The sequence below is a fragment of the Aptenodytes patagonicus genome, chromosome 9, assembly GCF_965638725.1.
Source record: "Aptenodytes patagonicus chromosome 9, bAptPat1.pri.cur, whole genome shotgun sequence".
NCBI lineage: Eukaryota > Metazoa > Chordata > Aves > Sphenisciformes > Spheniscidae > Aptenodytes > Aptenodytes patagonicus.
Window position 1 is genome coordinate 11,391,011 of NC_134957.1, and position 16,354 is coordinate 11,407,364.

Here is a 16,354-nt window from a genome sequence, read left to right on the forward strand (position 1 = left end):
CTGTGCACAAAACCCGCAGCAGCCCGCTAGTGCAGCCCTGCTGGGAACGGGGAGGAAAACACCCAGTGGGAAGCAGTGGTCCTGTTTTTGGAAGCTCTCCCTTGGTCCTCTTGACCTTGGACACCGGGCTGCCTCAGGAAGCCATTCCCACAGGTGAGCGGCGTGTCTGAAGACAAATTAATGAATGTTTAAGCATCTATTTACCTGCTGAGTTGGCTCAGACCTTGACCTGTTTCAGCAAAAGCAGAATTTCTTAGATTCTCTTTTCCAGACCTTGGCTAGATAAGCCCTCTGACTGCTGCAGCAAGCCTTGCGCCTGAAGTTCAGCAGAGATGCAATCTCTTGCCCCTCAGTCGCTGTGCCTTGCCCAAATGAAACAACATAGCTCAGTTTAGCTTTTTTTTTAATGTTGTGCATCCTATCATTTGCCTGAATGCTGCTGAGAGAGTGCTGCTGTGTTAGTCAGGGCATCCTCAAGTGATACAAGAGCCTCGAGGCAATGGGCAAAGCGTGCGAGGCTTTGAATCTCATTCAGGCATTGATAATTGCCAGTCTAGATAGCTAAGCCATTACGAAGATGCAATACAGTCAGCTCTTACATCATGCCCATTTAGGGGAGAAAAATTCAGCAATGAAGAGATGCAACGATTGACAGATCCAAGGAAAACCAGCTAGGTTATTTTTCACAGCAAGAGATAGCTAACTACATGGATTAGCAGAAGATCAAAGGAGTATGAAGAGAGACCCACTTCTTTGGAATGAGGTCTTTGATTCCTCCAGAAAAAGATTATGAAGCCATTTAAAGAAAGAAAGGAAGGGGAGGGGGGAAATAACCTGAGAAATATTAAAGATGGACTTAACAAGGTTAAGAGGCTTCTACTTCACCCATAGCCACTAGACGTGACAAGGGCTCCCAGAACAGCTCTCCTATCGAAGGGATGATGGGCAGGTTTGACTCCAAGGTTTGCTTGCTGCTTCCCAGAAATTTGGCTGTTTCTGAGGAAACCAACAGCCAGTCTGTACCAGCATTCTTGGACAAACATCTCAAGAAACTACTGAAAATTTCTATCTACCCATCTTGCACTGTAAAACAGCCCCGGGGATGGGATTTAATCCCTGGCTTGGCTCGTACCCCAGAATTTGCCAACAGCAAGGTAGATTTCATTTCAGAATCACAGCGAGAGCCATAGCTTAATATTTCTCATGGAAGATATCAGTGTTAGTGTTGTTGCTATGGTTATTTCATAGAAGCCCAAGATATAATATGTACATTGAAAGAAAACATAGCAGTATCTCTTTAGAAACTGTGTGTTTTGTGTGCACAGTGCATCATACAGCAGCCTATGGAAAGGCCCACCGAGAGCAACATGCTGTGCACAGGGCTGGAAGTCCATGCCAGCACTGCTGCTTGGGTATCGGGTCACACACAGCTCCCTGAGCTGTTACAGAGAGCTTGGGGGGGGGCAGGATGCGATTTTCCACTTTCTGTTGTTTCTTTGTGAAGTGTTTGCTTCGCAGATGTTATCCAAAGAGCCCTGGAAAGTTTTGTCCAGGGCAATAAAACATAGCAAATAAAGAATATGCTCGTCCCGGATGAAATTTTAGGTGAGTGTTCTTGTTAAACTCTGCATGGTTTTCAGGTGACACCAGTGGTGGTTTTTTGTGAGTATCTATCTGAATCAGCTGAATGACTGTGAACAGCAAATAAGCCCATGAATCACAGCTAACCAAGCTCTGCGTCTGCCTTATTAAGTGATGGATGCTGCTATCACAGTTCAATTAGCACTACTGCTATGGCACTAGAGAGATGGGTACTCCTTTTTAACTTATTACTTGGCATGCATCCTGTTACCTATCGGCAAATAGTGAATTTAAACCTTGTTTTCTGAAGGGGTCCTGCAAGAGCATATCAGAGAAGCTCAATAGCCCAGATAAGTCCTCTGGATCCAGAGCAAGCACCAAGTGGGGGTCTCTGTGCCACAGGGCTGTCCCTTCCTGCCCCCAGGCCAGGTCCTGGGTGACTCCATTCTTTTCTCAACCGTTGCTGAACTGTCTTTTCTGTTGATTTTTCATCCCTGTTCTGGACTCTGAGGAGGGGGGGAGGCTTTTTCCAGTTAGTCCTTTTAAAGTAGGACCTCCCAGGACTTTTTTTCTTCCTGTGCCCATACGACACGGCACCTCCCAGGCTTTTTGTGGCCATCGCCCGGTTTGCCCCAAGGCTGCCATCACTCATGTTTCCACTCTCGAAGGAAACTTTCCAGTTGCTGGGAGAAGCCCGTCCACTGTACCTCATAACTGCGTCTCATTTATGTGCTCAGCTCATGCTAAGAACTTGTGCTACAGCAACCAAAGGATGAAGGATGCTGGTTTTTGCAATCTTTGGGGAAAAGTCTCTTAAACTTCTGAAGACATTTGAGTGGAAACAGGCTGCTACATTTCTGTAGTGGAAACCAAAAACTCCATACTGACATCCACCTTTCCACAGGGAAGAAATAATATTTTAATAAAGTGGAATACATGGTAATTTGAGGGCCGTTCACTAAAAGTCGATGAGGAGTGAGGAACAGTAAAAAGACAAATGACAGCTTCTCTTAATAATTAAATGAGGTGATGTTCATTAATTAGAGGTGCTTTTAACATTTTGAAAAACTCACGACGATGTTTTTCAACTGAAAACAGGCCCTGCTCTACACAGAGAGAGGGCAGTGCCTGCACCCAGCAGCAGGCTGTCTTAAACTCCCGTATTCAAGTAATTGTTAGTTTCCAAGTGAAGTGCCTCGGGGATCATGTATTCATCCATTTCTGGTGCCACTCATGATGCTCTGCTCTCTTCTCCTTGTGCAGATGTTGCAATGTACACCTGAGGTGCAGGGATGTGGCCGAGTGGGGTGAAGTGGCCTGGAAGTGAGGACCTGACCTCCTTTCTCTCCTGTTCCTTCTCACTGCGCAAATGGGGGGGGGGGGGGGAAATCAATCCTTAGTTTCCCTTCTTTGGTCTGTCTTATCCTCCCCCAGGAACGTGGTGGGAGCACGTCCTTGTCCCCGCCAGCAACCCAGGTCCCCCCCACCTCCTCCCCAGGCAGAAGCTCAGTCCAGGCTATCGCCAGGGTAGACTAGGAGCATCCCTGACCCCGAGCAGCCATGACTGCCTTTAAACTACTGAAAACCATCTCCTGGTTTTCACCAACTAGACAAACCCAGAGTCCTCAGCTGCTCCACATGGGACATTTCTTCCAGCCCTTTCACCAGCTTTTTTGCCCTCCTCTGGACGCATTCAAGGACCTTAAATCGTGGGGCCCAGAACTGCACACAGTATTCAAGGTGAGGCCGCACCAACGCTGAACACTTTTTATCCAAAGCAGTTTGTTTGGGTTTTTTTGCTATGAGTACTGTGTTTCCCTATGAATTTCAGGTCTGAGGGCCAGAAAGCAACCACCCCGGCTGGTCCGTACCAGACACCCTCTGTCACCATTGCAGCACGTACCGGTCGCCAGCACCGAGTTTTGAAGGATTACCCAGGAACAGTTTGGGCTCAAAACACACATAGCTTTATTCCTGAAAAAGACTTATGACTACTTAATCCAAAGTCTGGATGGGTAAGTAAGTAATAAATATTTTTCCCGTCTTTCGTCTGTCTTCTCCAAGTAAGAGAATTCCCTTGCTCAAGCTCAACCAGGGAAGCTGAGAGGAGAAGTCTGGCCCCTCTGGTCTTGGTGCAATTTTTAAGAGGGATGGTATGACAGAGAAAGGGACAACACTGGCCAGGCCAGCAGGTCCTTACAGTTCCTGCTTCCCAGTGCCCAGCCACTGCCCCACACGGCTTGAGAAATCATGTAGCAATTCTGGTTTCTTCCCGCCTTTAATGTCTCTTTCCCCTGTCTTTTTCTTTTTCCCCCCTCTCTCTCATGTACTAAATCTTTCCTTTGTTCTGTGTGCTTTTTTTCACCTGCCTCCCAAGCGTAGCTAAATTAAACTGTATTTTTCCCAGGACTGTAAACAAAACCTTCCCTCTTAGCCAGAGTCAATTCTGTTGTTTAAATGAAACTCTTTTACAGAAATTAGTAATTATGCAGAATTATTTCATTCTTCATTTAGTGAATGCTACAGCCCTGATGAAATATTTTGTGGCCTTTTGTTTAGTGCCAGTGTAGGTTTATTTCCTGAATTAATATATTTATAATAAAAACAAAAAGAAATTCTCAATGGACTAAATTTGTCCGCCTGAGCGCCACCTGAGGCTGCTGCCTCCGATGCCCTGCGTGCATTCCCGCTCCCCTCTCAGCCGGGGCTGGTTTTCAGCTGCTGGTTCTGCAGCTCCAGAAGCAGCAGAGGGAGGGGTGGGACAGAGCCGGGGCAGAAGGAGCGAGGGGAGGAGGAGCAGCACCGTCTGAAGGGGAAATTGCTGTTGACAACCCTTACCTCTGCTGGGAGGCTTTGGTATAAATTATCTGGTGAAACTCCGTACGGGTGGAGTCAACCTGGACGTCCAAGTCCTTCCTTCAAACACATGTCAGAATGGGTCTGTTTCTGTTGCTCTGCAAAGCCCCGTTGGTGCCGTGGCATGTGTTACGAGCGGTGAGACAGGCCAGCGACTCGAGACAGCACGAGTAATGATGGAAACCCAGGTCTCGCTCCCTCTGCTAGTAATAAGATGGGAAACCCCAAAAGCATCATCCTGTCTGTGGACCTCCATGTCCCCTGCTCATATACCTGCTCCTTGGACCACCTGCAGCTGTGGGCTCACAGGGAGGGTGCTTGAGAGGCTGTGCTCCCACTGCACCGAGTAAAGGGGGTACTACTGTGATACAAGTCAAAAGTCAATAGTAAAACACCAGAGCAGCAACGTCGATTCCTGAGGAGAAACGGGGAGATGCCCTTTGATGTCCACCGAATCCAGCTAACTCACCTCAGCCCTTCGGCTCACAGGTCCGTGTTGGCCGTCTGGATGTTTACGGTGGAGCAAATGGTCTGCGAGGCAGGTCCCTTCCTGTACCTGGCCTGCTCCATCCACGCCTCGTGGCAGGGCGTGACCACGGGTGGCAGCATGTTGTCCCGAGTCTGAGGCACCTTCTGGCACATGCAGAGCAGGGACTTGAGCTCCGAGCGGAAGCTCTCGTTCAGCCAGCAGTAGATGAAAGGGTTGTAGCAGGTGCTGCTCATGGCGAACCAATGCAGGGCGAAATAGAGGGAGTTCTTTGTCTTGATGCCTAGACTGGAGATGAGCACCACGTAGCAGTTGAGAGGGAACCAGCAGACAGCAAAGACCACCACCACCAGCATCAGCATCTTGATGCTCTTCTTCTTGTTCTTGTGGTGGGTGATATACTGCTGTGTGGTGATGTCTCCAATGGCATTGCGGAGCCACAGCCTCTTGGCCAGGCGTGTATAGGTGACAGTGATGATTAGCAGAGGCAGGAGGTAAAGAAGGAGGAAGGTAGACAGGTCCAGATACTTCCAGACCAGCTCTGCAGGCTCAGGAAAATCGGGGAGGCACAAACTCCGGACAGTGGCTTCCCTTGAGAAACAAAGAAATACATATATAGTGTGTGGCCATTGCTGTGCAAATGGATGCTGCTAATTTGGCAAACCACAGTGGGGCTTCCACACCACCCACAACCACCTCCTCAGATTTGTAGTACGGACAGAGGAAGGCCAGATATTGCTCATCTCAACAAAACAAAGCTCAGTCAAACCTCTGTTTCCCAGAAAGTCTTCTCATGATGTTCTTTGTGTCTGTCTCACCAAGGATAAGCCTGGCTACTGTGCATCATTATCGCCTTTCCCCTTAAACTGTTGTGTTGTCTGACAGAAGAAATTCTTAGAAAGACAAACTGGAGTTTCCTCTTAGAAGCTGCAGTTGATTTTAATTGAATGAGTCCCTCGTGCCCCCTTAACATGGCAAAAGTTGCCCCTGATGGCCCATTCTTACAAAAGGGGCTACTGTGAAAGAAGCACTGACCCGGCTGTATCTTCCCTTGTGCATGGGCACAGAAACACAGCAGTGCCGGTCTCCTCTTCCCCAAAAACCCAGTGCAGGAAGAAATAGGGCAGTGGGTGAGACCCACCTAACTCCTGCTTTTCTCCAGTCCCATAGGTGATTCCTACGCACCTGGAAAAAGGACACATTATGCCCAGGTTTCCCTGAATGTGCCCACCCAGAAATCCAGCCCGGGATGTGTTACTCCTCTTGCACACGGGTTGCATGAACTGTTGTCTGGCCAAGCACAACTAACCTGATCTTTCTGGGACACGGCAGAGTCACAGCATGTGCTCGGATCACTGCTGCAGCATGCTCGCAATAGCTCTGACTCGTCTTTGCCGTGTTGGATCTGCAGTCCGTGCCCTACATGGGTACACCCACCTTTCTGTGCCCCCGGGCAGGTACAGGACCCCCTCGGCCAGAGCAGAAAACTGCTGCACCAGCTGGGAAGTCAAAGCCATTACGGATGGAAGCAGAAGGGGCTGCTGGGGGCTGGGGGCCATGTGAAAGCCTCGCAGGCACGACCCCACCTGCCTGGACAGCACTCCTTCCTTCCTGTACCAACTATCCCATTTCCATCAGCTTTTCAGGAGCCCAGCTGTTAAAACCTTATTGATACATCTTAAAACAGGCATGATGATTAGAAAACCTGGTTGCTTAACTCAAGTTTAACTTAAGCCTGACAGTTTAACTTCTGATGGTTAGCTAACAAAAGAACTGAGTTTAACTATATGCAATAGCTTATTTTAACAGCACTTCAGCAATCTGTCCCGTTCAACCTGACGGATCCAGGCTCTGTTTGCATTTTCTGGCTGGCAGTGGCTCTCAGTTGATGCACCCCATCACCCTCCGCAGAGCACCACGTGTCCCCTCCACATCCCGCAGTGACTGGAAATGATGAAACATTAGGAGAAAGGAGCACTCACACATTTATTTCTCGTGGATGTTTTCTCCTTTCCTTTCCTTTTTTTCCCCTCTTTTTCTTCCCCTTATTCCATTTTGCCCTTCTCACGTTAGCCCTTGTCCTCTGCTCACTTGTATTCAGCACAGACTTTAGTCCCCATCAAGCTGCATTATTTGTTGCAGTATTGATTAATATCTTTAATATCCTGTTTTCAACCCCTGGAGCTGGCTTTTGTGCCACAAATAGAAGATTGCTTGAAAACGGACGGCTGCGAGCAGGGCCTGTGCGCAGCTGTCGGAGGGATGACAAGGGGTGGGGGAGCAGAGCCCCACCGAGTGTGGCCGTGGAGGACCCTGAAGACGTTTGTCAAGAGGGGAACTGACGCAGAAGGGAAGATCATCCTCTGTGAACCACGCACCCAACCTTTTCCTCGCCAGGATCCAGCTCACCGTTGGCACGGGCAAGGCCAGCCCCTGCCTGCAGGCAGCTGTACCTGCCTACCTGCCTGCTGCAGGGGACCTGCCAAAGTAACCGGAGATCTGGCAGAGGAAGAAAGCACTGCACCCGAGGTGATGCCGCAGCACAGGGTCAGACCCTCCCTGGCCACGGCCGAAGAGCAAAGCCGCAGGGAAGGAGCAGATCCGACGGGGAACGAGCAGGGCGGTGATCCCTCACACACACACCCCCCCTGGGAATCGGCCATTTGGGGAACACCTTGAGCTCAGGATGGTGTCGGGGCTGCAGCCGTCAGTGCTAGAGTGCAGCTGAAGGCTGGCAAGGGTGATGCTTCGGTGCTTGCAGAGCCTAAAAACGCATTTGAACAGAGCAGGCAGCAGAGTGAGCCCACAGGTAATCAAAAAACCAGCTGCTGCCCTCACTGCTCCCTTCCTTCTCACCATCTAAAGGAGGGGCGCAGAGCTGTAGAAGAGCCTTATGATTCTTTCAGGGAAGAGGCTGGTTGAGAGCAAAACCAGACAGGATGCTGTATTTTGGTAAATTCTGGTACGACCGTGGACTTGGCCACACTCCTGTGCACTGCAGCCAGAGAGGTTTGATGCCTCTGGGGCCCATGTTCTCCTGACTGCAGAACCCCAACAGCTCCCTGGTGGGACTTCTCAGGAGCTCCTGGCCCTGCAGGAGCTATTACGAGCAATATTACAACTGCCATTTTTATTCAATGGAAAGCAGGGATGAGAATAGCACGTCCTGGAAGTCCTTATATCGCTGAGCTGCCTCATGCCGATGCGAGGCTAGGTTTCCTCTGGCCGTGCTAAAGGATGAACAGAGACAGGTGCTGTGAAACAGATAGTGGGTTTGTTCATTCATAAGCAATTTGTTCAGTAATACCCTGAACACAGCTGCGAAGCAATGCGAGTACAGGAGTAACCCAGCACTTTGTTTACAAAGTCTAAGCAGTTGAAGATATTATATCCCCCACAGAGGCATCTCTCAGTGAAATCAATCACAAGCACAAGTAAGGAAGAGCTGTGAAGCCCCAGATTACAATCCCGTTTTGTGTAACCTCTCGTATATAAACAGCAATAAAAAGTCTGTGCAGGCAGTCAAACACTCTCCCTGCCATGCTGATGAAGGGAAGTAGCTGTGCTGTAGGAAGAAAGATATTTGTCCTTTATACAGAAGCTCAATATCTATAATAGAAATCTTTCTCCTGCTGCCTATTACTGCCTCCTTCCCCTGCTCCCTGGGACGCCGCTCTCAGGTTGAAAATACCGTTCACTGTAAGATTATCCCCTTGGCCTCAAGTCTGGCATTACTGCGAAATGCAGGCACCAGCAGTGTGACACACTACCACAAAACCCACCAGTTTGTGTAGCATTATGGACTGTTTTCTAGCCAGGAGGAGTCATAGCAATGCCACAGGCTGGTGGGGACGAGAGGACCAGAGCAGGCTGGGGACCATGGAGGAACAAAAGATTGCAAGGGCAAACCAACCCAAAACTTCTGGTTCTTTATTTCTACTTGGTAGAGAGGGTGACTTCCCAGCAATGAATGCCATCACTAGACCAGCTGGAAGGGGGGGAAGATAAGCTTTTTTATTTTTCTTTCTCCCCTCTAGATCAGAACCTTCACTTTCTTCTGATACTTCAGAGGTCCTCATGAAGATGTGAAATTCTATTTCATCTCCTTTTAATTGCTTTTGTTGCTGTGTTCAGCCAAGCAAAGAGCTCCCTTCCCTGCTGGGCAAGGCAAAGCAGCACACTGAGACAACTTTGTTTCCCTGACAAAGCACTGTTCCTCTCACCAGCCCTTCACTGCAGAGGAAGAGGTGGAGGTTTCTCTTCTGCTTTTCTTGTTTATGTAATGTTTGGCAGAGGAGCCTCAAGCTTTAAGGAAGGCTGGTCCTGTTCCATAAATCCGGATGAAATGCAAGGAAGCTAAAATGCGTGAATCAGCATATGAGGTCTTGGAGACCTGGGGTTCATGGCCCTGCTGACTCACAAAGGTGGTCCTCTCCTCCCTGTTCTTTCTGTATAGTCTTGCTAATCTCAGTACCAGATGTTCACACCATGAGTTTTATTTTCTTTCTTTCTCAAACTGCAGCTTCAGCTGTCTCTTGCTTCCTTGCCTGAGCAAGTTGGCTAGACATGGTCATCTTAGGTCTAAGGAGCTGTGCGAGTGTGAGGAGGGAAGAGGAAAGGCCCTTGGGAGAAAATGGCCTTCTCGGGACAAAGCCCCTCCTGACAGTATCATGACTCTGGAGAAGGTTTGTCTCACTGTCCTGCCGTGCCCCGATCAGGCTGTGCTGGCTGCCCGGCCGCGCCTGGAGCCTGCCACCAGCATGAGGCTGGGAGGTGAGACTCACCACCTCGTCCAGGAGTTTGGGAGATGGTGAAAGCAAACCCAGGTCCCGAGGACATGTGCGCCCTGCAGTGAGCCAGGCGGCTCTTCCAGCGGGCCAAGCCTCTGCTGTGGGAAGTGAGATTTCATCCACACACAAACTCCCACCAATTCCACTATGTCCCTCCCCAAGCCTGGGAGCCCCTCCAGCAGCTCTCACCACTGACAGCCACTGCCGCAGAGGGCTATCAGACCTCTTCACGCTCACTTGGAAGGCGAAATAACTCACCTGTAGTTATACTGGAAAAGCTTTTGATAGATGGCATGGGGTAGGGAGAAACAGGTTGCCATCAGCCAGATAACAGAGATGCTCAGCGCTCCCTTCGTTAGTGACATCCTCTGCTTCAGCGGGTGCAGGATGACCTGCAACAGAGACTTCACCGTGACTCTTACCGCACAGGAAAGCAAAGTCCCTTCACCAATGCACACAGCAGAGGCATTTTTTGACATGATCTAATGCTGTTAAGAAAATGACAGCCGCGATTAGGAAAATGTCCTGCTTATTAGAGTGACCTGGAAAATGGGAAACCTTGAACTTCTCAGTCTGCTCAGAAGTGCTTTCAAATAAACTTTTTCCTCTCTTTTGTCCTGTGAGGACCATTTTCCTTAAATCATGGATTACATTAAGTAGTAAAAGAAGATATCTACACAAGTGTCTTCACTTGTTGGTATGTTTGTTTATTCTATATTAATTACATAAAGAAATGTCTCCTGTTCTAGCTGAACCTATGAAGCTGAGCCCTCCTCCCCTCTTTTGAGGCATTAACTCACCTTTTATGAAATTTCCTTTGTTAGATGAAAAAGTAAAGAGCTTATAAAATCTGAGAGTCTGGAAGACACTATTTGACTGATAGTAAAGGAAAGGAGAGGGATTGCTAGAGGTAAGCGCATGGCCTGGGCTGCTCTCTCTTTCCTGTACTGGCAACGCAGCAAGCGTTTATCACAGTGGGCAGCTGACACGGCCTGGCTGCAGGCAGATGGTGGGTACAGTCTTCTCACAGCTCTGAAATGTCCTCCCAGTATTTCCAACAGAGATTTCCCACTCTGCTGCTCCCCTTTATATGGGTCCAGCATTAGTCCCATAGTTATACCACGGGACTTTAGTCTCAGAATTTCTTTTTACCCAACTGTCATGCAACTTGATGCGGCAAATGCCCAACGGGAAAAGAAGAGCAAAAGAACAAACAGGCAACTAAATTAGAATTTAAGGTCAGGATGCTACAGACTGGTGGTCTATGGGTTTTGGGTGGTAAACTAAAAAGCTTGGAAAAGTTCCCTGTACAGCTGAAGTAACACTTTGCACTCAGCGTCGGCTCTGCTGTCTTTCAAGGCCCCCATGTAAAACAAAGCCTCTTGAATCAACTTGCCCTGCCATACTTGGGGGCTAGGTTGGACCTGGCTCTTTTCAAACTACTTGAACAAGGTGTCCTCACCCTTTTCCACTGAAAGTCTGGGAGTGTCCTGTGAAACCTGTGATGCCGCATTTTGTTTTTTCCCTCCTGCCCTGTACCTGGGAGCCCACAAAAGTCCATCAAGCCTTCCTACCCCTGACACGCGAGGGGCATCTTTGAATTTAGCTCTAGAGCCTTGTCACTGGGTATGGGTTTAATCCCCAAGATTCAGCCACCTTGAACCCATGGCTCAACTGAGACTGACAGGGGCTCGGGAAGAGCCTCACAAGGGAACGGTGGACAGGCGGCGTTTTACCTGGTGCCTGTCCAGGGCGATGGCCGTCAGGGTCAGCGTGGAGACATGGAGGGAGCAGTACTGCACAAAGCGGCTGACGTGGCACATGGCCTTTCCAAAGATCCACGTGCTGTTCACAAACCGAACCTGAGGGGAAAACAACAGGTCATCAACTAGCAAACGTACTGAAAACAAATCCATGGGGAAACCCTTTGGATTGCACCTGAGCTGGCACATGGGTTTTGGCTGGCTGGCTGGGCAGCTCCACCTGAAACCCAAAGAAAGATTAGCTACGTTGGATTTTGAAACACCTTTACATAAGAGTTTATAAGGTCATAACCCACAGACCAAACAAGTGGTGCTGTCGCAGCCCTCCTGGCCTATTCGTATAAACACCATTTGTGAACAGCGGTAATAACTTTTTGACTATACTAACAGCTATATTTGGAAAAAGTAGACCAAGCTTTGGTCACACAAACCCCCCTCCAGGTCTGGAGAGCTTTCACTGAAGACTTTACCCAACTGGCAGCTCTGAAAAGCTTGACTACTTTCTTCCAGTCACCCAAGTATGACTGGCATTCAAGTTGTTTTGACCCACTAAGTTTTAAGTGTGACTCTAGTGCTCTCCTGCATGTACATTAAAAGTACATGTTCATCCAGACACTTATTCTGCATTCCCCAAGAAGCTCTTGCTGTGGTTTGGTGGCATACTTGGAGAGACTTTAGAGTCTTTTAGGAGATACAGAGTCTAACAGAGCAAAGGGAGCCCTCAGATTGCTGAACAGTGTTTTACTTGCCTGGTAGAGCTGTCTATTGGACTTGATTGTGTTGGGTTCACGCCTCAGTCCTAGAAGAGCATGCATGGAGAGGGTGTGACCACCAGGCAGAGCATTCTTGTGAGAGACTCCTCTCCTGGCTGAAGGGACAGCCCAGTGGGCCACTTACCAGGGTAAAAGGCGTGTTGAGCAGCATGATCATAATGTCAGACACTGCCAGGTTGACGATGAAAAGGCTGGTGGCTGAGTGCATCCTCTTGTTCTTCAGCACCACGTGGCACACCAGCATGTTCCCAAAGAGAGACATGATGATAATGACCGAGTATGCCACGATTAGGAGAGCTTTCACTGCTGGTTTCTGGGATTCCGGCTCATATTTAGCCAGCTCGGCAAATTTCTCCCACTCGACAATGCGGCTGTCTGTCCAGTTGAAGTTGGTCCTGTTGGTTGCTTGGTAGATTGACATGAGTTTGGCCAAGGAAGAGTAATGATCAAACTCCTCAAGAAACCCCACCATCTGTGACCTGTATGACTGAAGCAGCAAGCGAGCCATGGTGGGTTAACCTGAGCCTTCACGCAGCTCGAGGCCGCTGGGATGACAGCTCCAGCTGACATAGCAAGTGATCCATCAGCTTCAACTGCTTGGTTCTCTAGGAAGCTGGTGAAGATGCAGCTGCCATTACAAACACCACCTTAAAACGGAAAGCCGAAGGGAGCCTCTAAGGTGCAATGGGTTCCCCAGGGGCAGAGGCAGCACTGGGGAGCAGTTCCAACAGGCACGTTGGAAAGGGGCTGGTTTGGAACCACAAGCTCTCAACCCCTTCATACATCAAGAAGAGAGATAGCTCCACAGGCAGGCTGGAAAGAAGAACTAGTTATTACATGTAGCAAATGTAGGAAAACCTCAGGTGGGGTTTGAAGTTGTTTTAATCCCACGTCAGCTTTTTCTTCTTTGTTCTCACCTGAGTCCATTTTTCCTCCAAGTTCCACAGAAGGCTGTGCTGTTGGTGCTTTCATCCTCTACTTCAAAACACCTGGTTCTTTTCTGTTGAAATGTAAAGGCAGAGCCATTTGGGGGATCATTTTTAAGAACAGAGGTAGCTTTTGTCTGCATCTAACCCCAGCAATTATCCTGAAGTTATTCAGAACCTGGAAATCGCATCAGAAGTTGGCTTTAGTCTATCTCATATTTTCTCCTCCAAACAACAACTGAATTCTGCTTCCAGTGTTTCAGTTTCAGCGAGAAAATGGTCTTTCCTGCAAAAGGCGACACTTAGCAATAGAGGCATGCAACTCACAGAGGAGCCACTTACACCGTACACAAACAAACAAACACACAGCACTAGATACACAAGAACAATTCCCTAGAGACAAAAATCTCTGCTTCCTCACCTTTACCAATATCTATTTTTAGATATTTCTGGTGATTGTAGCTTGCATTGATCTATTGATGTTCGGTGGAACTTATTAACTGTGCACAACAGTATTTACAGATATGCTACACAGGGGAGGAGAAAGTAATTTAGAAGCTCTGTCGGGTTCTCCGAGAGGGTGGCTGGTTTGTTTGGTACATGCCATTCCCATCAAGCCCCATGGCTGTGTGCACAAATCAATGGACCTCACATGGTGTGAGGGACTAATAAGCAGAGCTTTCAGAGCGCTAAAAGGCTCCCTGATACCTTCCCACACAGCAGACTGGCAGGCTACCCAGGGCAGCCAGCTCGCTGCGTGGCAGGCGATGGCCTGAAGCAGACATCCAGCAGACTCCAAACCAACACACCACTCAGTCACGGTGGTGGCCTCAGCTGCAAACACCACCAAGCAAGAGTCGGAGATCAACTGTTTTCTGCCAGAAATAAGTTATGGGGGGCTGAGTGTGTGTGTGTTTGTACCCATGCTTTCCCATATTACAATCTGCTTTGGCTTGTCTGCTTACTCTGGGGAGTGTCAGGAATACTGGAGGACCTACGAGAAGATGCCTCTCCAAAGCACATGGATGTTGAAGCAACTTGGTGGGGTGGAAGGAAGGAGGAATCACCCAGGAGACAGAGAGAAGAACAAATCTTGAAAAGAGGCTGTGGCTTTTTCCTGGGCAAATTTATGAGTGAAAGAAGTCTGGGTAGGACAGAGAGCATGACAAATGCTCACGGATTCTGCTAGAGCAAAGCAGCTGTAATGCAGCAGGTAATTCAGCTCCTCGCTGTTCTCCCAGCGCTGACGGTATTGGGAGCATCAGGACCAGCCCTAGACCAGGTCGCAATCTGACTCTCTCACAAGACGTGAACCTGGGGAGCTGCCCTGAAACTGGGAGCAGAGCTGAAACCAGGGAAAGGGATCATTCACCTTGTTTGAAAAAGATGGTTGGCACACGGGACTCATTGCAGTGAAACATCTCTGGGACTAGGAGCTTGGCACGAGTCAGAAAGGACTTAATGCTTACACAGGTAACGAGAGAATCCAGAACTACATCCCTCCGGGGTTCTGGGGCGGGCGAGCAGACGGGCTCTCCACTCCACTGAGGGCCTTAGGAGACCTGCGAGGTTTATCCCACGCCTGAGTAAGGCGCACAGGACTCCACACCTCTTTATTGCCCGCTGTGGTATATACTGAGGATGTCATTCTTTATGGTGCATGGCAGCTCTCAGTGGGCAGTGAGAGGGACCTAAGGGTAATGCAGCATGTGTGTAACAAAAAATATTAGTTTAGTCAGCTCCAGCTGAACCACTTTGATCTCTGAATAAGCACAGCTGGGATATTCATGCTACACTGAAATGCCATCACTGAGCTTGAGAGAGGATGCTGTGGTGTGACAGATGAAACCACCTATTGCCTTCCCTGCATCAATTTACATTAGGTTCTCATGTGGAATCTTGTCTTTGCTGCCATGAGATGAGGCCGAGTTTCAAGAAACTGCTATAATGCATGGGTCAAATCAGGTTTGCAGTCCGTATGCTTCAGACTGGTGGATAGCAAGAAGAAACCTTGTACAGATTATTCAATTTTAAAAAGCCAAACAGCTTTTCTCAAGTGCCCATGTGTTTGAGAAGCCCATTTCTGTAGGACCTGCACTCTTGGGTAGCTCACAGTGATCAGGGAACCATGGCCTTAAATGTGGATGATGAATGGGGACATCTCTTCTTCCTTACTACATATAGCCACTTCTCTTGTGCCTATGTCTAGGTCCCTGTACAATCAAACAAAAAAGCTGATCCATCTGAAAATTAAATAAATGGTGTTTTCAGCTGGATCGGTTTCCTGACCTGACCCACTGCATGGCTGAACCTTGTTCTTTCCAGGGAAGGCGCTAGGAACAAATCATAGAATATCTCAAGTTGGAAGGGACCCATAAGAATCATCGAGTCCAACTCCCTGCTCCTCGCTGGACTACCTAACACTAAACCATATGACTGAGAGCATCGTCCAGACGCTCCTTGAACTCTGACAGGCTTGGTGCCGTGACCACTTCCCTGGGCAGCCCAAGGAGAATGGAAGAGCTTAAGGTGATGGAGCTGTAACCTGGTTTTCTAACACGGAGTTTCTCCTCAGATCTTTCTGTATCCAGTAAAACATTACTTTCAGTAACTGTTGAAGCTCTCGGCATTGGCTGCTGCCTTGGACAAGACCACAGGTGCAGCAGAGAGGACTCTCCTGAGAAAGGGTGTGTTTAAATGCTGGTTATCCCGCTGAGTTGAAATACTATGGTTTCATCCAATAAGGGAGTTTAGCTTTCAGTTTTTATAACTTGATATAATATGAAGGACCAGAGAGGAAGACCCTACCACAGTACAACTTTTCCTGGCTCTTCCAGTATATAGTTCAAACAGGCTGGCTGAATACTCCTAGCTGCTTCAGCAACAATTTCTTCCTGATGCAGAAACGTTAACCTTCCACTCTAACAAATTTAAAGACATCCTTCCAACAACAGTCTGCCAAGCGGTTTGAATCCTGAGTAGAAACCGACGTTTCACCTGCTGAACCAGATAAATCTTTACATAAGCGTACACACGTTGCAAGCACGAGTTGCACACAGTTCCCCAGCAAAACCCAAGGAGAAAAAAACCCCCGCCACTTACCCCCCCGCCATCCGGCCGTTTGCATCCCCCCGTCCCCGGTCCCACGGGGCGGCAGCGGCTCCTCCGGGTCCCGGTA

The 16,354-nt window shown here is 48.7% G+C and overlaps 1 protein-coding gene across 3 annotated transcripts; it reads right to left on the minus strand.

Moving 5' to 3' along the window:
* Window positions 1–2,482: 2,482 nt before the first annotated feature.
* Window positions 2,483–16,334, minus strand: LOC143164475 (G-protein coupled receptor 83-like). 3 transcript variants are annotated; one of them, XR_012996082.1, is made up of 6 exons: window positions 16,279–16,334; window positions 12,375–13,250; window positions 11,451–11,576; window positions 9,973–10,106; window positions 4,420–5,515; window positions 2,483–2,942 (listed from the first exon to the last, which is right to left on the minus strand). XR_012996082.1 is itself a non-coding variant. In XM_076347121.1 (6 exons), the coding sequence occupies exons 2-5, from the start codon at window positions 12,756–12,758 to the stop codon at window positions 4,921–4,923; spliced, it is 1,239 nt and encodes a 412-aa protein (XP_076203236.1). In that variant the 5' UTR covers window positions 12,759–13,250; window positions 16,279–16,334; the 3' UTR covers window positions 2,483–2,942; window positions 4,907–4,920. The 3 variants fall into 3 exon arrangements, 2 of the variants coding, with proteins under 2 accessions (XP_076203236.1, XP_076203233.1); XM_076347121.1 differs by having other exon boundaries at window positions 4,907–5,515; XM_076347118.1 differs by lacking the exon at window positions 2,483–2,942 and having other exon boundaries at window positions 3,528–5,515.
* Window positions 16,335–16,354: the final 20 nt, after the last annotated feature.

What these genes read in the sequence shown, in the direction of transcription:
- LOC143164475 (XM_076347121.1), bottom strand. Translation starts at nt 12,758, where the DNA reads ATGGCTCGCTTGCTGCTTCAGTCATACAGGTCACAGATGGTGGGGTTT. An exon ending in TCGCCCTGGACAGGCACCAG is followed by an intron (nt 10,107 to 11,450) that starts GTAAAACGCCGC and finishes TCTCTGTTGCAG; the next exon opens with GTCATCCTGCACCCGCTGAA. An exon ending in CTTTTCCAGTATAACTACAG is followed by an intron (nt 5,516 to 9,972) that starts GTGAGTTATTTC and finishes TTGTTTCTCAAG; the next exon opens with GGAAGCCACTGTCCGGAGTT.